This window comes from Meles meles, chromosome 8 (genome assembly GCF_922984935.1).
Source record: "Meles meles chromosome 8, mMelMel3.1 paternal haplotype, whole genome shotgun sequence".
Lineage (NCBI taxonomy): Eukaryota > Metazoa > Chordata > Mammalia > Carnivora > Mustelidae > Meles > Meles meles.
The window spans coordinates 111,415,772-111,432,954 of record NC_060073.1 but is presented as its reverse complement, the minus strand read 5'-3'; the positions used below and the strand labels follow the sequence as shown (position 1 = coordinate 111,432,954).

General features: G+C 42.5%; 1 protein-coding gene across 3 annotated transcripts in view; it reads right to left on the bottom strand.

Moving 5' to 3' along the window:
• PPP2R1B (protein phosphatase 2 scaffold subunit Abeta) overlaps positions 1 to 17,183 on the bottom strand; it is a 32,848-nt gene that overhangs the window by 8,751 nt on the left and 6,914 nt on the right. For 2 of the 3 annotated variants that reach the window (XM_046015688.1, XM_046015690.1), the window contains exons 6-14: positions 13,865 to 14,020; positions 13,541 to 13,655; positions 13,066 to 13,136; positions 12,574 to 12,708; positions 11,899 to 12,072; positions 9,161 to 9,221; positions 5,223 to 5,377; positions 4,053 to 4,195; positions 3,580 to 3,671 (exon numbers count right to left, since the gene is read on the bottom strand). In XM_046015688.1, the coding sequence (XP_045871644.1) occupies positions 3,580 to 3,671; positions 4,053 to 4,195; positions 5,223 to 5,377; positions 9,161 to 9,221; positions 11,899 to 12,072; positions 12,574 to 12,708; positions 13,066 to 13,136; positions 13,541 to 13,655; positions 13,865 to 14,020 (1,102 nt within the window). Of the gene's footprint in view, positions 1 to 831; positions 3,181 to 3,579; positions 3,672 to 4,052; positions 4,196 to 5,222; positions 5,378 to 9,160; positions 9,222 to 11,898; positions 12,073 to 12,573; positions 12,709 to 13,065; positions 13,137 to 13,540; positions 13,656 to 13,864; positions 14,021 to 17,183 lie in introns of those variants that run through there. The other variant, XM_046015687.1, reaches the window with a different exon arrangement.

The following is a 17,183-nucleotide window of genomic DNA, read 5'->3' as shown; positions in this document are numbered from 1 at the left end:
AAGGCAGGACAAGCACCCGGTGAGTTCGGCTGCCCCACCCTTCACTCCTGGGGGAACACAATCCACGTGCTTTCTGCAGGAAAGCACCAGATTTTCCACTCTGTAGCAACACGGGCTGACACACACAGCCGCACCGAGAGCACTGCCGTACCTTCAGCCCTGGCTGGGGAATGACCCGTCGGTTTCCCCTGAAGGCCTAGGCAGGGATCTCGGATGCTTGGATAAGACAGCTCACGGGTCGGGCGCCCATGCTGAGTCAAGACAGGCTGTCCCGAAACGACCCCTGGGGCCTTGCCTCCCAGTGGCCTCGCCTCCCAGTGGCCTCGCTGCTGTGGCATTTCCATGAGCTGAGGGCTAGTACTTCAACAAGCCCTCATTAAAAACCACACGTCAGTTAACCGGTTTGTTCTTAGGACACAGGACACATCTTCAGGTTCCTATCTTCTTGGCAACACAGAGAAAAAAGATCTGGTCTCTTAAACCTGGGACAGGTCAACTACACACAAAACGCAGAAACACTGAGATGAATTCCATGGTTGAGGAAACATCTTTATTGGGCTCAGCTTGCTACATATGTCTCTGCTGCACTTTCCTCATCGACCAATGGACACCAATGACAGAGGATGACAACCTGCGGCAATGTACGTCCCAGGTCACCATGCAAATCCCAACGGAACTGTAGCTGGAGAGGGGGGCTGGGGAAGGACGACCCAAAGCTTATTTAAGAGTTGCAAAATCCTTCCGTTGTGCCAGGGGCTGGATGAGCTGTGGTATGGTACCTCCAATGACTTGTTCCTCACACACAACACATCAAAGGACAGATTTTAGAGCTTCATTAAACACATTTTTATTGAGCACCTACTATGTATACCAGACACTGATCTAGGTGCTGGCAATACAGCAGAAGACAGAACAGACAAAAATCCCTGCCCCTGTGGAGCTCCTGGAGTGGACACGCTAGTGAAATCTAGATAGGAAAACCAATCCATGGTTAATATGGCCGGTATGAGCCAAAGAACAATTCCCCTGAGTAACAAACAGATTCCCTATTGCTTAAAACAGAAAAAGTCGACAGAAGTCCCTAAGGGGTCACCCAAAAACACAGAGCCTGCTTCGTTCCCAGGCCCATGCCTGAGAAAGCCAGGGCTCCTGTCTCCCCTTTATCACTGTTTTAGAGGGAGAGGCCAACACGTAGGGCTCCCCAGGGAGTTCATTTTGAAGTCTAAAGGACATTTAAAAGTCCATCCCAAAGCCAATGGCATTTCCAACCAAAGAGTAAAGCAACAGTCGTGCAAGTTTGTTTCAAGAATCAAGACAAAGTCTCTCAAACATGCAGTTCACTGGAGTGGAACATAACCTGGAGATCAGAAGAAACAAAAAGAACCACAAAACTAAAATTAAAATGTTTACAGCAGAACAGTTTAAGATATTAAAACGAGAATGTAGGAAAGTTTTTTGCGTAGGAATACATTTTATCCTTGGCCCCAAAAGTAATCAAATACGAGACTTCCTATAAGGTAGGCTGGTAGCTTCAAATGCCGGCAGAACGATGTCAAATTTAAAAGGTCTGTTTCTCTAAGGTAAGACAAACCTGGAAGCATCTGCTCAAGCTTGGTTTCATGTAATGATTTCAGGAACGAAGGTTTATAGCAGCCTGCCAAACTTCATGAAGCAGAACAGGATTCACTGGCTCACTGAATGAAAGAACCAATTCAAAAACCAAAATGGAAGCAACAAGGAAACCACACAGTATTACACGAGCAGCAAAAAATAAGCTATAATAAAACCTCATTAATTAAAATTCATTAGGACAAGGTGAGTTAGATTCGGTGAAAAATGTACTTAAATCTAAAAAGAACTTTTATATTCTCCATGAAATACATGTGTTTATATTTCACAGATAAAGAGTAAAACGAATATATCTAAAAAAAGGTGTGGCCTACAACAATCCCCATGGAAGGTATTTTAATAAAACTGAAGAGTGATCGGTAATGGGCTTGTCAACTGGAAAAAGGGCGCTTTTTAAAGAGAGCTTTTAAAATTACTTCACTAGTTCAGATACAACAGGCTTCCTGACATACTATCAACTGTCTCTAGCAAACCTCAGCTTAACTCATTCTCTTAAATTCCGGGAGGAATTAATGAGGTTTTGCCATAGAACAACAAACACTGCAAAGGCTGAGTGTCCGGCGTCACCCATCCCGAGACGCCAGTGCCAAAGCTACAGCAGCAACAGGACCAAACAGCAAGAGGCAGGAAGCAGAGAGCCAGACCCAGAGCAAGAAATCCTCACAACACCCACCAGCAGTTTCCCTCCTCACCAGCAACAGTGAACGGCAATCTTACAGGGAAGCAGTAAAAGCACTACCTATCAGGGAGGCACAACATTTTCTGTTTCTCGGGGACAGAGGGCGGGAGCCAGGGGTCTGGACGCAGACGCAGTGCAGAGCCCCCGACATCCGGGGGGCTCCGACAGCACACGGGACCGGCGAGATGCATCTGTACTCCAGGTTTCCGAATGACATGATTACAGTGAAAAATCAAGAAAATAAAACCAAAACAACCAATACATGAACCCTGAGCTTCCACACTCTTCTTCCATGAGAGATGCTGACGCAGACCATCATTATCCAGGAAAATGCGGCTCTCCATACAGTTACATCTCCACAGGTCTCCCAAACAGGTTTATAAAGTAAGTTATTCTAACCCATGTACATTTAACTTTGGAATGATGGACAGACACACAGATATATGTAATCAAAAGAATCACTCCACTTCCTGTCTGGGTCCAAACCCATCCAGGCTCGGTTGGGAATAGTAAGGGACCAGGGCCCGATACAACAGTGAGATGCAGGAGCCCACATGGTGCCGGAAAAATCAGCAGGAGACAATCAAGAAATGACTGTACCAAGTGTCAGGAACTGGTCACAAACAGTAAGAATGCTTTAAATATAATTATCCCAAAAAAGACGACGAGTAAAAAACAATCCCATTTCATCTTTAGAAAGAATCAAGTCACTGAAATTTGATCTCTTGTAAGTTGTTGCCATCTGCTTGGATGAGGTCTTGAAGGTTTTCCACTTTTTCTCCACCCAGTTTAAGAACACATTGACTAGAAATCTGTGATAAGAATTTAGTAAAGTCTTTTCCCTCCTGTTCCTCATTATGCCAACGCAAGCACTGGAAAATTCCAAACAAAATCAAGTTAGTGGTACAGAAAGTTCATGAGCTATCTGTGTGAATATTAAGTCTGACAACAATGATGTGAAAGCATGAGACTGTGAACTTCTCACTGTGGTCAGTTTCTCTGCTCTGCCAGGCTCATGGAGTTAAACTTTAAAAACTGACTGAAATCCAAACAACGAACTGTTCTTACCCATGAGAAACCTATTCCTACCTAGCCCTAGACCTGGGACTCAGAAAATGGCTTGCTCCATGGTGGGCCAGGAAGGTTCCCCCACAGAGGGGCATGGTGTCCCGGCAGCCCGATGTCTCCCCGCTCCCATACACACATGGTCTGCCCGCTTCCCTCACTCACACTCCACTAACCAGGGCAAGACAGAAAACAGAAGGACCCACCACTTATGGCTTCCTGTGCGAAGTATTTGACGTCCATGTCCTCGTCTTGACCTAACTTCTGTAGCACTGGCTTCACTTCCTCCTGCAGAGCACTAGAACCCAACAGTATTGTCTGTGAGAGGCAGTCCTCTGGGCCAGAGAAATGCTTTAGGGTGTACATGTTCTATGGTAACTTGTCAAGTTTAAAACTGAAAAAATCATAAATGCTTATACAAGATACCTGGCAATTACTCATAGTAATTTCTAACCCTCCAGAGAATTAGCTTCAGACAATGATCTACACGTATACAGAACTTTGACACAAATGGCAGAGTCATACCCTCAGAAATGGTCGTCAAATTACTACTTCCTTTACCCCAACCCCTACCTTAGGTCAAGTGAAAATCACTAGACCTAGGTTATGCTCTTACTCCCCACTATTAGGTAAACACTTAAATCCTACTTCTTAAACAAGACCAATACCAAAATCTTACTCAGTATCTAGAATTGGTCCAATTTTCTGAAGAGATTTGGCCACATTGAAACGGACATTCGCTACTTGGTCTCCTGCCATTTTCAATACGATGGGCAGCATCTGCTTAGTGGTGATTTCCTGACCGCAGGCTTCAGACAGCGCCTTGGGAAAGAATTGATAGTGTGTTTAAGACTTCCAGGTTTGTTTCATTTTTTAAAAGGTTTCTTTGAGAGAGGGAGAATGCACACACGCCAAGAGCACACATTGGGTGAGGGGCAGAGGGGGAGAGAGAATCTCAAGCAAATTCTGTGCTAAACCCAGAGCCTCACTCAAGGCTCAATCCCACAACCCCAAGATCATGACCTGAACCAAAATAAAAAATCGGACACTTAACCAACTGAGCTACCCAGGTGTCCCTAAAACACTTTCATGTTTTTAAATATCCCCAAATCCAGAAAGACAAATGAATATTTAAAAAGAATAACTGGGCATCTGGGTGGCTCAGTCATTAAGCATCTCCTTTTGGCTCAGGTTATGATGCCAGGGTCCTGGGATCGAGCCCCGCATCAGGCTCCCTGCTCAGTGGGAAGCCTGCTTCTCCCTCTCCCACTCTCCCTATGTTCCTTCTCTCGCCGTGTCTTTCTCTGTCAAATAAATAAATAAAATCTTTTTTTTAAATAAATAAATAATAATAATAAAAAAAAGTAACTGACCAACAGGAAAGTGTTTCTAATCTGAGCATATGAATGAGGGATACAAGGTAGCATTCTAATACTCTAGGAATTACACGAGAATTCACCACTGACTTGATTACTGATTCTAACATGAATTTAAAAACTGAGATTTTCAGGGCACCTGGGTGGCTCAGTGGGTTAAAGCCTCTGCCTTCGGCTTAGGTCATGATCCCAGGATCCTGGGATCGAGCCCCACATCGGGCTCTCTGCTCAGTGGGGAGCCTGCTTCTCCCTCTCTCTCTGCCTATCTGCCTACTTGTGACCTCTGTCAAATAAATAAATAAAAAATCTTAAAAAAAAAAACCTGACATTTTCTCTCATCAGCTAACTGTCCAAATCAATCAGTACAAGAAGCAGATTCTAAACAGAACATACTATATTCAGAATTCAGAAATAAAGCCCCCAATAAGTGCTTTAGTGTCTAAGCTTAGCAGGAAGAGCCACGTGATACTTACATTAATGCAGAATAAAGTGGTCATTCTGTGCAAGTAATTAGGATCATTTGCCATTACTAGCACTTTGGGAACGATGGTATTTTGGGCCCACTCTGTACCAAATTTCTGAACGAGTTTCATGAGGTTGTTGGTGGCAGCTTCGCGGATAGCATACACTGGCAGGAGAGAGGAAGGGCACATGTCACGCTGCTTCCAGAAGCATAACCTAGTTTACCGACCTCATCATCGAAGAGGGGCCAAGACAAAACTCTCCCAACACTCTGAATTTACTCCCAACAACAATGGCCAACATGCTCAGACAGGACTCGTAATAGAATGATTTGGTCTTTTCATGATTTGGTGGAAAATATATAATTTGTCCAAGAAAAAGGAGCTACAGAGCTCATGACAGGCATCGTTTGTTAACAACACTGAGTGCCTACAGGTGCTAGGTGTTAGAGAAAGAATAGAGAAGACAGTTCTCCACACTCTATCGGAGAAGTGAAAGCTGCCGGCCTCCCAGAAGTCACAGGGGGTAAGACTGGTCAGCATGAAGCACGAAATCATGTAGCAAAGATCATGAGGGCCATCGGAGTTTAGAGAAAAGAGAACAGAGAGGTTCAGGAAGCTTCAGTAAAGAGAGGTCAGGCACTGGACCTCAAAGACTGAGGATGTGTGGAAGTGGAGAAAAGAGGGGAGGAATTCTTGGAGAGCCAGAAACCAACGGAGCTGGGCACAAAGGGGAAAAACTGCGGAGTGCGAGACCGTGAGGCTGGACAGTCGGTGCACTCAGAACACAGAGAACCTTGGGAGCTACATTCAGATTTTGTAAGAAAAACGATGAGCTTTTAAAGCAAAGTTGTGACCTGATGACCAATGCAGTACTTATGCAAGATAATTTCAGCAGCAGCAACAGCAGTAGAGGAGAGAAAGCCAGCCGGGAAGTCACACAGAGACCGCTGTGGTCACCTGCACGACAGCAAATAATCACCTCAGAGCAACTTTCCTCTTTTCCCTTAAAAGGTTTATGTTGACACGTGTCAAATGTCTTCTGTGAATAAATGTGTGTCCTTTAACATCTAGTAACTCCTCGTAAGATCATTTATCAAGGACACCATAAATCTAGATAATAAAAGCCTGAGCTACTACTTTTCAACAACTCACTGCACAGCTCCCAATACACTCAGGCCAGGTGCAGCTTCATGTCCAGGTCCTGTACGACTCAAAACTGAGGCTCAGATAACAAATCCAGGGCAGTGGGTACCAATTCTTTACCCTACTTCTCCCTCCAGGTAAGCCCAACCCTCCTGGGTAACAGAGTAGGCAAGAATAGCTATCCAAACCACAGCCCCAACCACGGCCAATTTCCGTAAGGCTTCCAGACAGGAAATGTCCAACTCTTCCCAGTCCACGGATCCTTTTCGGCAACGTCGGCTGCTGAGAATAGGAAAGACAGCGTAGCCAAGAAACTATATAATTTATTACCAATACGAAACCTGACCAACGCCTATGGGAGAAGCAGCCGGTCAGTGACAGCCAGAAGCACTTTCCAGGGGGCAAACTCAAGTCAACCATTTTACCCACGCTGCTGATTCCCTCCCTTCACATTCATGGTCTTTGTCTTGGGCACAACCCCCTCCCCATCCTTACGGTGGAGCTTGCTAAAGCGTCTGTGTCTTGTCTAATACTGTTTCTTAATTTGCTAGAGATTCTTCTCCTCTCCACGCCATTACCACAGGAAGGGACCTCACTGCCAGAGTAACCAGAAACCACGCACACACTCATCCTTGACCCAGACCTCAGCTGTACTCAACTGTACTTGGCCCGGCATCCACTATTCTTGGCTCCTCTCAATTTTGTGCCTAAAGAATGTAAACCACTCCAGAGCTCTACCTGTTTTCTCTCCTTGTTTTGTCTCTCTCCCTCTCCCCTCTCCCCTCAAGGTCTGATGGACTTGCAAGGTTCCTCTGAATCCCAAACATTCTGTATGCTCACTCGGACACCTTATCCTTTCTCCAGTAAGAAATAAATTCCCCCTCTAAACTCCTCCCTCTGATCAACACTGTCCACTCAACCTCAGGAGAGGGGACACTTTCTTCCTTATACTATTCCAGATTTTTCACAATATTCTTTCAGTAGTTTAGTAACCAGGAAAAACGTTTCAAAAATGTAACTGATCAGTGATCACTACATAGTAGTTATCTACAGTGCAAAACAAAGCCAACAACAAAAACCCCACGTGACTAATTAAACACAGGACAACTTCAGAGCTGACATTTCATCGAGGCAAAGAATGCTTCCAATGTCAGTTTAGTAAGCTGGCGTGCTGCCGCAGAGAACAGAACAAGCGTCTCTCTGACAATCCCAAATTGGAGAAAAGATACCTGAAAAGTGAGGAAGGAGTAACTGACTGGCATAGGCGGAGCAATCCTACAGAAAAAGGGTGTGAGGAATTTAATTCTTTGTGGTACATTAGGACTTTAAAAGTTCCTCAGAATTTATCTAAAAATGCAAGCTTTCCAAATAAGTGTACAGAATGACCTGCTGGGATGTGTCCTTCCCACTAACACTAAATATGTATCAGAAATAATACAGCATTATTTTCCTAAAAGGAGTATCTTCCTTACAATTTACCAAACTTAAATTTCATTTAAAAGAAAAAAAATTGGCCATAAAAAGGTACCTTTAGAGGGCAAGAAAAAGAGTCTTCACATCTAGTCTGAAAACACTGAAATCACCTCCATGTTACGCTTTCACGAGATCTGTACATTTCTTTCACACCCTCTTCACTGTCTTAACCATATAATCTTCCACATGATCCAAATACGCCCCTAAAAAACCACCACCGTGTGTAAGCAGACACCAGTATCCCACTCCTGCCAGATATCCAGGCATAAGCATCACAGGTGAAGAGATACACTCAACACGTGGCGTCTGTGTGAGATGCTGTGGAAGCGAAACAGGCTGCCTAGCAGATGCAACAAAATACGGAACCAAAGCTCAGGCAGGACACTGTAAGCCCCAGGGTCCCCCCGTGAACAGATGTCAGACCACGCCAAAGCTGCCAGGCCTGCACACGGGGCCTGGCGGTGAATTTCACTGGTCCAGAGGGCACCCCTCCCACCCGTCGCTGCCTGGCAGACCAGAGGTAATACACGGACCTGAGACCTTGGAAAAAATCAACTGCTAGCCAGTTAACACGTCAGGTGGTTTTACAGAACATCCATTGCCTTGTCTTGGTAAGCAGCTTCCAGCAGCTGTCTGTGGCTCTAGAAGGAGTCTGTGAATGTTCAATTATGTTACAAACATAAAGAGACAAATTCTTCTCAAACCTATTTTCTGAAACAGGTGTTCCACCTGAACCTGCCTGAGCTCGAGGCACTGGCAGCAGCCAGGGTACATAGTAAGCCAGCCTTTCAGCAAAACCAGAAATCTGCACCTCCTCCCAACCGGCCCCATCCTCAGCCATAGCTGACGTCTCCCACTCCTGGACCCCTTTACTGCGCCACTGTCTACCTCCTTCTCTGAGTCACCTCCAAGAAGCCTAGCAGCCACTTCCCCGCTGGGCCTTCCTTCGGATTCCAATCCTTACCCAACCCAGTCTGTGATGGCAAAAGACTCCAATGCTATGGCCAAGCAGAAGACCTTAGGATAAGGTAGGAGTGTATGTATAAAGACAGTCTGAAAATAACGTAACAGAATGTCTAAGAAACAGGGCACAGATTATTTAATGAAAAAAATAATATTTCAGATTTTAAAAAATGGTAGAAAACAGCAATGTCAAACTTGCGTTCAAAGGAAGCTAAGTGGACTTTAATCAAAGCCTTTCTTTATTCCTACATTGATAGACAAAATGCCTGGTCAGATTAGGATTCCTTTCTAAAAAGGAAATATATGAACAAAATGAATGTATGTAAAAACATGGGCCTTCCATAATAATCTGCGTTTAACTTACTCACCATGGTCCACAAGCCAGGCCATACATAAAGAATTCAGCTTTTCGTCAAAGAACTCCACACCCTATAGATACAGAAGATTCCATTAATACATATCTCCAAAGTTCAGAAATCAAGGTGGTCTATTTACATTACATCAAAATGACCTAAAAGCTAAAAAACAAGACATGTTTCCAAATAAGCTGAATGCATGAACTAGCCAGAAAAGGAAAGGCATGGAATTTGATTTACAAACTGTAAGTCTATAATCATAAACAAAAACCTAAGTGAGATGACCCAAGCCTGCTAAGTGGGAAAGAAGAGGGTGGCCAGGAACCAGACACAACAGTGCAGACGAGCTGGAAGAATGCACCATGGACCGGTTTGCCAAGCAGTATGGAGATTATTTGTAAAAATGAGCTAACCCAGGAAAATACCTGTCAATAACAACAGTTCTCAACTTTTCCCCTTTTTGGTTAATAACATAATAAATCCTTAAGGGTGAAAAAACTGACATCAAGAAACTGAGAGATCCCCAATTAAAGAGAGAACGTCTGGGATGATGGGAGAAAGCCGAGGGCATATAAAGCAGGCACAAGCCTCCAGGCGCAGGGGCCCCAATGTAGAGTCACGGGGGAACCATCCTGACCCTCCCGGTTCTGCTCTTCCTGCCAAAAGGCAGCCAGCTCGGCACAGGCGGACTCACACACACCAACTCTGTGGCACTCGTGCAACAACGTGGGACAGAGCGGGGATAGCTAGCGCCTCCTCTGTGGGGTCTGCAGGTTTCACAGTTTTATTTCTTTGGACGCTAAGAAGTTATTGACCAGTGAGTACATATTTTAAATAAAGAGATACAATACCAAGTGTCAGTGCTTGGAAAATACTAACTTAATGAAATAGCTTTATAATAACAGATTGTAAACAGTTTTTAGCATACATGTCAGCCTTCAAAGATATCCTTTTCAGTTCATGTCACGGATTCTTCTGGAGAATTTTTTATTTTTTATTTTTTATTTTTATTTCCCAAGTTTCGTGGTTTAACTTTATATCTATTCACCATGGTTCACTAGCCAGGCTATACATTAAACCTTGAAAGAACTGTATAAACTAACTACCTGATATAAAACTCTACACAGATATGAAAAAAATAAGAATAAAATATGATACTAAGAAGTAGTTGAAAATACTGAACAAAATGTTCATGATGTTACATGTCATCCCCTGCCAGACAGGTATGAGTCAGCGAAACTACCCCCCCACCCCACCCGTCTCCATTCTCCTCCACAACAGAGCTACCAACCTCTGCCGACTTCCCAGCTCAGAGGGGAGCAGAGGCTAAAAGAAGTGATACTGAATTACCCCCTCCCTTCTGGACAGCCGTTTCAGCTTTTCGCAAACCAGTTAGGCGCTGCTGCTTTCTACCCTAGAGAGGAAAATGCAGGACAGTCACCAGTGACAAAGAGAAGGTGACCTTCAGCGCTTGGGAGTGACAGAGAACAAACACTTCACCTGACCCTGTAAGCTATTCACTGATACATCTGGCATCTGTTTTGAATGAGACACTTCAAATTTTATAAAACATAATGCCACCAACATGCACAGGACACACTTCACAAACTTAGTATGTCAAAGTAGGCAACAAATTCAGTGGTCCAAGAAAAAAAAATTAATCCCACATGCTGTGATCTCAAAGTAATGGAAGGAGGGTGAGAGAGGACACACACTGCAGAATGTCAGCTGTCAACTGACAAAGTGCAGGAGCTTCTTCAAAAAATATTCAGGTATTCATTCATTCAACATTCAACAAATGTTATGTGCCTAATTCCCTCCAGGTTCTGCCAAGCACTGCAAGTGAGACACTGCACACAGCTGCAGCCCCGGAAGAGCTCACTCGTCTCTCTCCAGCCAGACGTCAACAGCACGTGCTACCGACGGCGTCTGCGCATATCAAACCTGACCCTACCTCGGGCACTTAATAAAAGAGAAAGAAAGGATGTGGCTATAATACCAAGCACTGAAATTTTAATTAATGTGATGATCAGTTAGAATAAAGCTAATCATGAAACTGAAAACTGGAACACGTAATGTGATAATGTGATCTCTAGCCTCCAAACTTGGTACTCCGTTCCTCTGTGACCTTCGAAGCCTCAACTCCCTTCCACCAGAATGCAGGAAAAGGGGTCATCGGGGACATTTTGCTTAGAATATAGGCAAACAGCTGCCATGAGCAAAATGCAAAGTTCTTTTCTCAGTTCAATACTCCTTCAGAGACACTAAACATCACACTATGTTATATATTTATCAAGACACTGATTCTTCTCTGGCTTTGCTTTTAGGTAGCGATAAGGTGAAATATGTTTCTATAATAGCCCTTCACTAGCAGTTAATGCACTACTGAACATAAAAACCATCCTACAGGGGCGCCTGGGTGGCTCAGTGGGTTAAAGCCTCTGCCTTCGGCTCAGGTCATGATCCTGGGGTTCTCGGATCGAGCCCCGCATCCGGCTCTCTGCTCGGTGGGGAGCCTGCATCCCCCTCTCTCTCTCTGCCTGCCTTTCCACCTACTTGTGATCTCTGTCAAATAAATAAATAAAATCTTAAAAAAAAAACAAAACCATCCTACAGGCAACTAGGTCAGACCCTACTTTCATGCATCTAAACGATCATAATCCTGTGAGCTCCATGGGCCTCCTCCATGCCACCGTCAGTCTGGCCTGCAATGGAGGCGACCCTTCACTTCGTGCGGCACACACACTCACCAGCTGGCCCGCCAGCAGCGGCATATACTCAATGATGGCCAGCCGGACCCTCCACTTGGCATCTTCAGCCAGCTCCACTATGGCAGGAAGGAGAGACTGAGAGAGCTGACGGATCCCAATCACTTCATTAACACAGTCCAAGTTAGAGATGATATTCAAACGAACTTCTGGACACTGCAAACACACAAGTCCCAAAGAACACAGATAAGAATCAAGTTCTCTGCCTGATATTCTCCTATTGTCACAATGAGGCAAAAACTGCCTTGAGGATTATATCTAATAATACATGCAAAGCATTTACAATCATGTCTGACAGACAATATGACTGAATAAATGTTAGCTATCATTACAATTTTGATGCTATTATATTTAAGTTTAAATTTAAAACAAAAGCTACAGCAGCTTTAAAGAGAAGATACCAGTGCGTATCAGCAGGAATCAGGCAGCGAGGACACAAAGACATTTTCAGGTCTGCATCAATGGCTCCTTGTGCTCATTTTCTGCAGAACTTGTAACTCCATACCCAAACACAGGAATTGTCACTGGTTTAAAATAAGCTACCTTTTTTTTTAATCCCTTCATCCCTGCTTCGAGTTCTGTTTTAGTGAAACCCCAAACCAAAACCAAACCAAATCACTGACTATCAAAGGCAGTAGAATTTTTAGCCAGACTCACCTCATCCTTTAACTGAGCTAAAAAAAGAGGTAGAAGATGTTCAATGGTATTCTCTTTGCCCAAAATGGTAGACAATCCCATAATTACAGAAGCTAGAGCCGATTTGACATGTTGATTTGTATCAGATACTAATTCCTAAAATAAAATCAAAATTAAAAGCCTTTCTTTTGTAGCAAGACAACAGAAACTTCCAAACCATCACCCAAGGAATTTAAAGAGACAGCACTATTTCAATATTGATTAGTTCATCAATTTCCTCAAGCCATCTGTTAGATAATAGAAACCTATGCACCACAGAGCATTTTATAATTACAAACACTAATAAGTAACAAATAACAGCATCATATTAACATGACTATCCCAATCATCCCCTATCCACCCTTAAACTCAAAGAGCTTTAAAGTAAAACAAAGAAACAAGAAAACTGAGGTGAAGTTTACCTTATAACATAAAGGGCAAGGTGAAACAAAAAAATAACCTAATTAGGTTTACCTTTATATAGGGCAGAATTTGATTCATAATTATGGTCTCTCTACCTTCAGTGGGCAAATTCTCACAAAGTTCTGAAAGAGAGAAATAGAAAAAATTACTAATGCTCACACAGAGCCGTTTACAAGCAGCCAGGTTTCTCAGCAGTTCCAACTTAAATCAAATCATGTTGAAGCAAATAAGCTCCATGACGGGAAAATAGCTCTTAGGCCAGATGAACTTTTCATCAATCTATATGCCATATACACCAATCCAACCTGCTAAGGCATCTTTTGTTACAAAAACAAGATAAAAATGGCTATTTGGTTTTAAATATAAAAGGAGCACATTGTCCAACAATGTGACATTCCTACACAACAAAATCGCCTCTTACTGAAAACCATATCCCACAACAAAAACCATACAAAATTCGCTGACATTTAAATGAAATGCACCAAAATGAATGATATATCCCACAACATAAATTGAACTCCTTAACCTTTTACTTTGTGGGCAGCAGCTGCTCGGACTTCAGCTTCACAGTCTTTAAGTAGGTTCTGAAAGGCGGGGATGAGGTCATTTAGGGTGATTTTAGGACCCACAGCTTTCTGGAGCTATAAAAAAATTTGTACAGGTTTTAATGTATACTAACAAGTTAATTAACATGAACAAAACAAAACAGTGTAACCTTCAAATATGTTTTTGCTACAGGCACTTCCAATTCAGAAGAATTAATTCAGAAACTTTTGGTATGCAGCACATCTGTGGGTTTGGAGTGTTTTTTTCTCTTAGCGCTTAGAACACGTCAGTACAATAATTTTACCTCTGAAAACTTGTCAGCTACCATGTAGCGAACCCTCCAAGACTTATCTTCTGCTGCTTGCCGAAGTGTAGGCATCACCAGAGACTCAAGGTCGTCCTGAGACATTAACTGGGCAATGCTGACACAAGCTTCCACAGCTAGGAGACGCACTGAATCCTAAAGGAACAAAACTTCTTTGTTACACAAAATTTATGGAGAGCCACAGAGCGGTACAGTATGTGTGGTGTGGGGCAATGCTGTAGGTGTTGTTCAAAGAAAAAACAAAAAAACACTATACACAGCTCCACATTTTTATGTCTTAAAACGTACTTTGCCTGGAATAGCGTATCAGAGCCATAGAAGTAAAAAGACCCTCTTCTAGAGTCAACAGTAAAGTAATTCCCTTAGCCAAAATGCAGAGTTTTTATTAATGAAAATGTAAAAATTAAATGAAAAAAAAAAAAAGAGAGAACATTTTAATGATGTCTTCAAGGCCTTCCTATAGTAAGGTGTTAAGGGATAAAAAATGAAAACTGGGGCGCCTGGGTGGCTCAGTGGGTTAAGCCGCTGCCTTCAGCTCAGGTCATGATCTCGGGGTCCAGGATCGAGTCCCGCATCGGGCTCTCTGCTCAGCAGGGAGCCTGCTTCCCTCTCTCTCTCTCTCTCTCTCTCTGCCTGCCTATCTACTTGTGATCTCTCTCTGTCAAATAAATAAATAAAATCTTTAAAAAAAAAAAAAAAATGAAAACTGTACTTGAACCAAACGGTTTAACAGATCACAAAAAAAAAAAATAAGAGAATAAGGGGAAGGGAAACAGGAAGCTCAGTTGTCCAAATAAACAGTTCGGGGTGGCAGTGATAATAGGCATGAGATGATGACTTGGAAAGAACTATACAGAAAAACAAAATAGTAATAAAAAAAAAAAACCCACTGGATTAGAATGTTGAGAGTCAGGGACAGAACAACTTTGAGGTAGCCAAGCCTAAAAAATACAGCAGAAAATTTTAGAAAGGTATGAGATTAAGGAACTCAACTTCCCAAACATAATTTGCCAAGTGTCAACCTGATACCCAAGTGCCCCTTGGGCAAGTAGAAATACACAATTAGACAAATCAATGAGAAGTTAGAAATTGAGATTAAAGCTTTGGGAATCATAAATATGTAAGTAGAAACTAAAAATATATAAACATAAGCACACAGGAGGGAGACCAAAAATGTGAATAGTGTATGTGCATATACGATTATGTATTCTTTATACATATATATAACATACACATACATACACACGAGAGGTAAGTGACTCCAACTTCTCAAAGTATTACAAATTTTAAAAATTATTCGTCAACAATAATTTACTATATGCCCAGCACATTCACTCCTCTATCCAAAAGAACAAGCAAAAAAAAAAAAAAAAAGCAGACTAGGTTCTTGGTAGTGGCTATACAAATATTTTTGGAATCCAAAAACAATGCTAAATCAAGCGACTACTATCATCTATGGAAATATGTACCGATAAATATTTGTTAATCAATTACTTTTCTCCCCATACCTTGTCCTCTATCTTAGCAATGACACCACCATTCAGCCAGTTTGGGCTCAAACCAAAAATCAAGGTCTCCTTGGTTGCTCCTCCTTTCATCCCATCCAATCCCATCGTAATCCTAATGATGCTGCCTCTAAACTTGTCTCTAGATTCTCTCCACCTTCACTGTACCATTTTAGTTCACCACATGTCTAGCCTGGGTTATTGCAAAAGTCTCCTAATTGGTCCTGCTCTTTCTAATCTCACCCCTGCCCCTTATAATTTGGCTTCTGGCCAGAAGCCAGAATGTTCTTTTTAAAATGTAAATTACTCAAGTCACATCACCCCTGCTTAAAATCTCTGGGTATTCTCACTGCACCAAGAATAAGAAATCCAAACTCTAAACCTGGGCTTACAGGGCGTCCGCCTACCTTCTCCAACCTCAGAGGCCATCAGAGTCCCTATCACCCACTATGTTCCAACCCTAATGTCCTCTCCTCCTGGAATTCTCTTTTCCTGGAGCTCTGGCACTCCAGGAAAGGGTACGGCTGGCATTCTTCTCCTGCGTCTCAGTTTGTATCCCCTCTACAGAGTCCTTCTCTAACTAACCAGTCCAGATGAATGCCCTATAATCACTCCCTATTATGTCGCCCTACTTTATTTTTCTCATGGCATTTATCATTTTTAATGCTTACTGATCTGTCAATATTATCTGTTTTCCTTCCTCAAAATGACAGAAGGGCCTCTGTATGCCTTCTTAACACTGGATCACAGCACCAGAACAGTGCCTGATATGTAGCAGGTAATCGATAAGTATTTTTTCAGTGAATGAATAAGCCAAGAACAGTAATTCTAACTGTGATGAGACGAAATAATACATACACACATTTTACAACTTGGGCACTTAATATTTTTTCTAATATATCACAACTAGAAATTATATGCCTCTTAACAAAAAATACAATCCCACATATGAAGTGGTCTTATCACCCCCAAAATATCAAATCTAAATCTCATTAAGCCTCTAGATCAGGGATGGGGCAAACATTGGCCAAACCCAGGACTGCAGCTACTTTATGTAGATTAAGTTTTACTGGAACACCATGCCCATTCGTTTACACACTACAGTGCTTTTGTGCTGCAACAGCAGATTTGAGTGGTTACAACAGAAACCGGCTCACAAAGCCAAAAATATTTACTAACTGGCCCTTTACAGAAAAAGTTTGCAAACCCTCCTCCCCCACACTATATTCAACTAATCACTTGCAGGAAATACAGAAGACAAAGAAAACGTTACATCAATCAATAAAATCCTAAATGAGGACTCTAAAGCCATCTGTCCAATGTGGTAACCACTACCCACCTGTGGCTTTGGAGCACATGAAATGTGGCTAGTGTCACATGTTCAAGTGATCATTATTTTGGACATACTGTTAAATAAATTATTAAAATTAATTTCCCATTTTTTACTTTTTGAAGTAATAAATGTACAGAGAAGTTAAGAAATGGTTACCACCAAAGTCAAGATAAAGTGTTATCTGAAGCAGGCAGGGAGCGGGTGTGTTTGGGAGGGAATGTGTGGTAGGCTTCTAGGCAGTGGTTGTCGAAGTTCTGTTTGCTAATAAGATGACATTATCTTATTCAGGGGGTTGTATACTTTGTGCTCTTTTCTGTATGCAATTTTAATAACATTTTTAAATTATTTTGGAAAGTAAGATCTACCATCTTTCCATCTAGAATCTGAAAGTAACACTCATCAGTATGTGTCTGGCTGGTGTTCTTGGTCATACACATGTGGAGTGCTCCTAGGATAGACA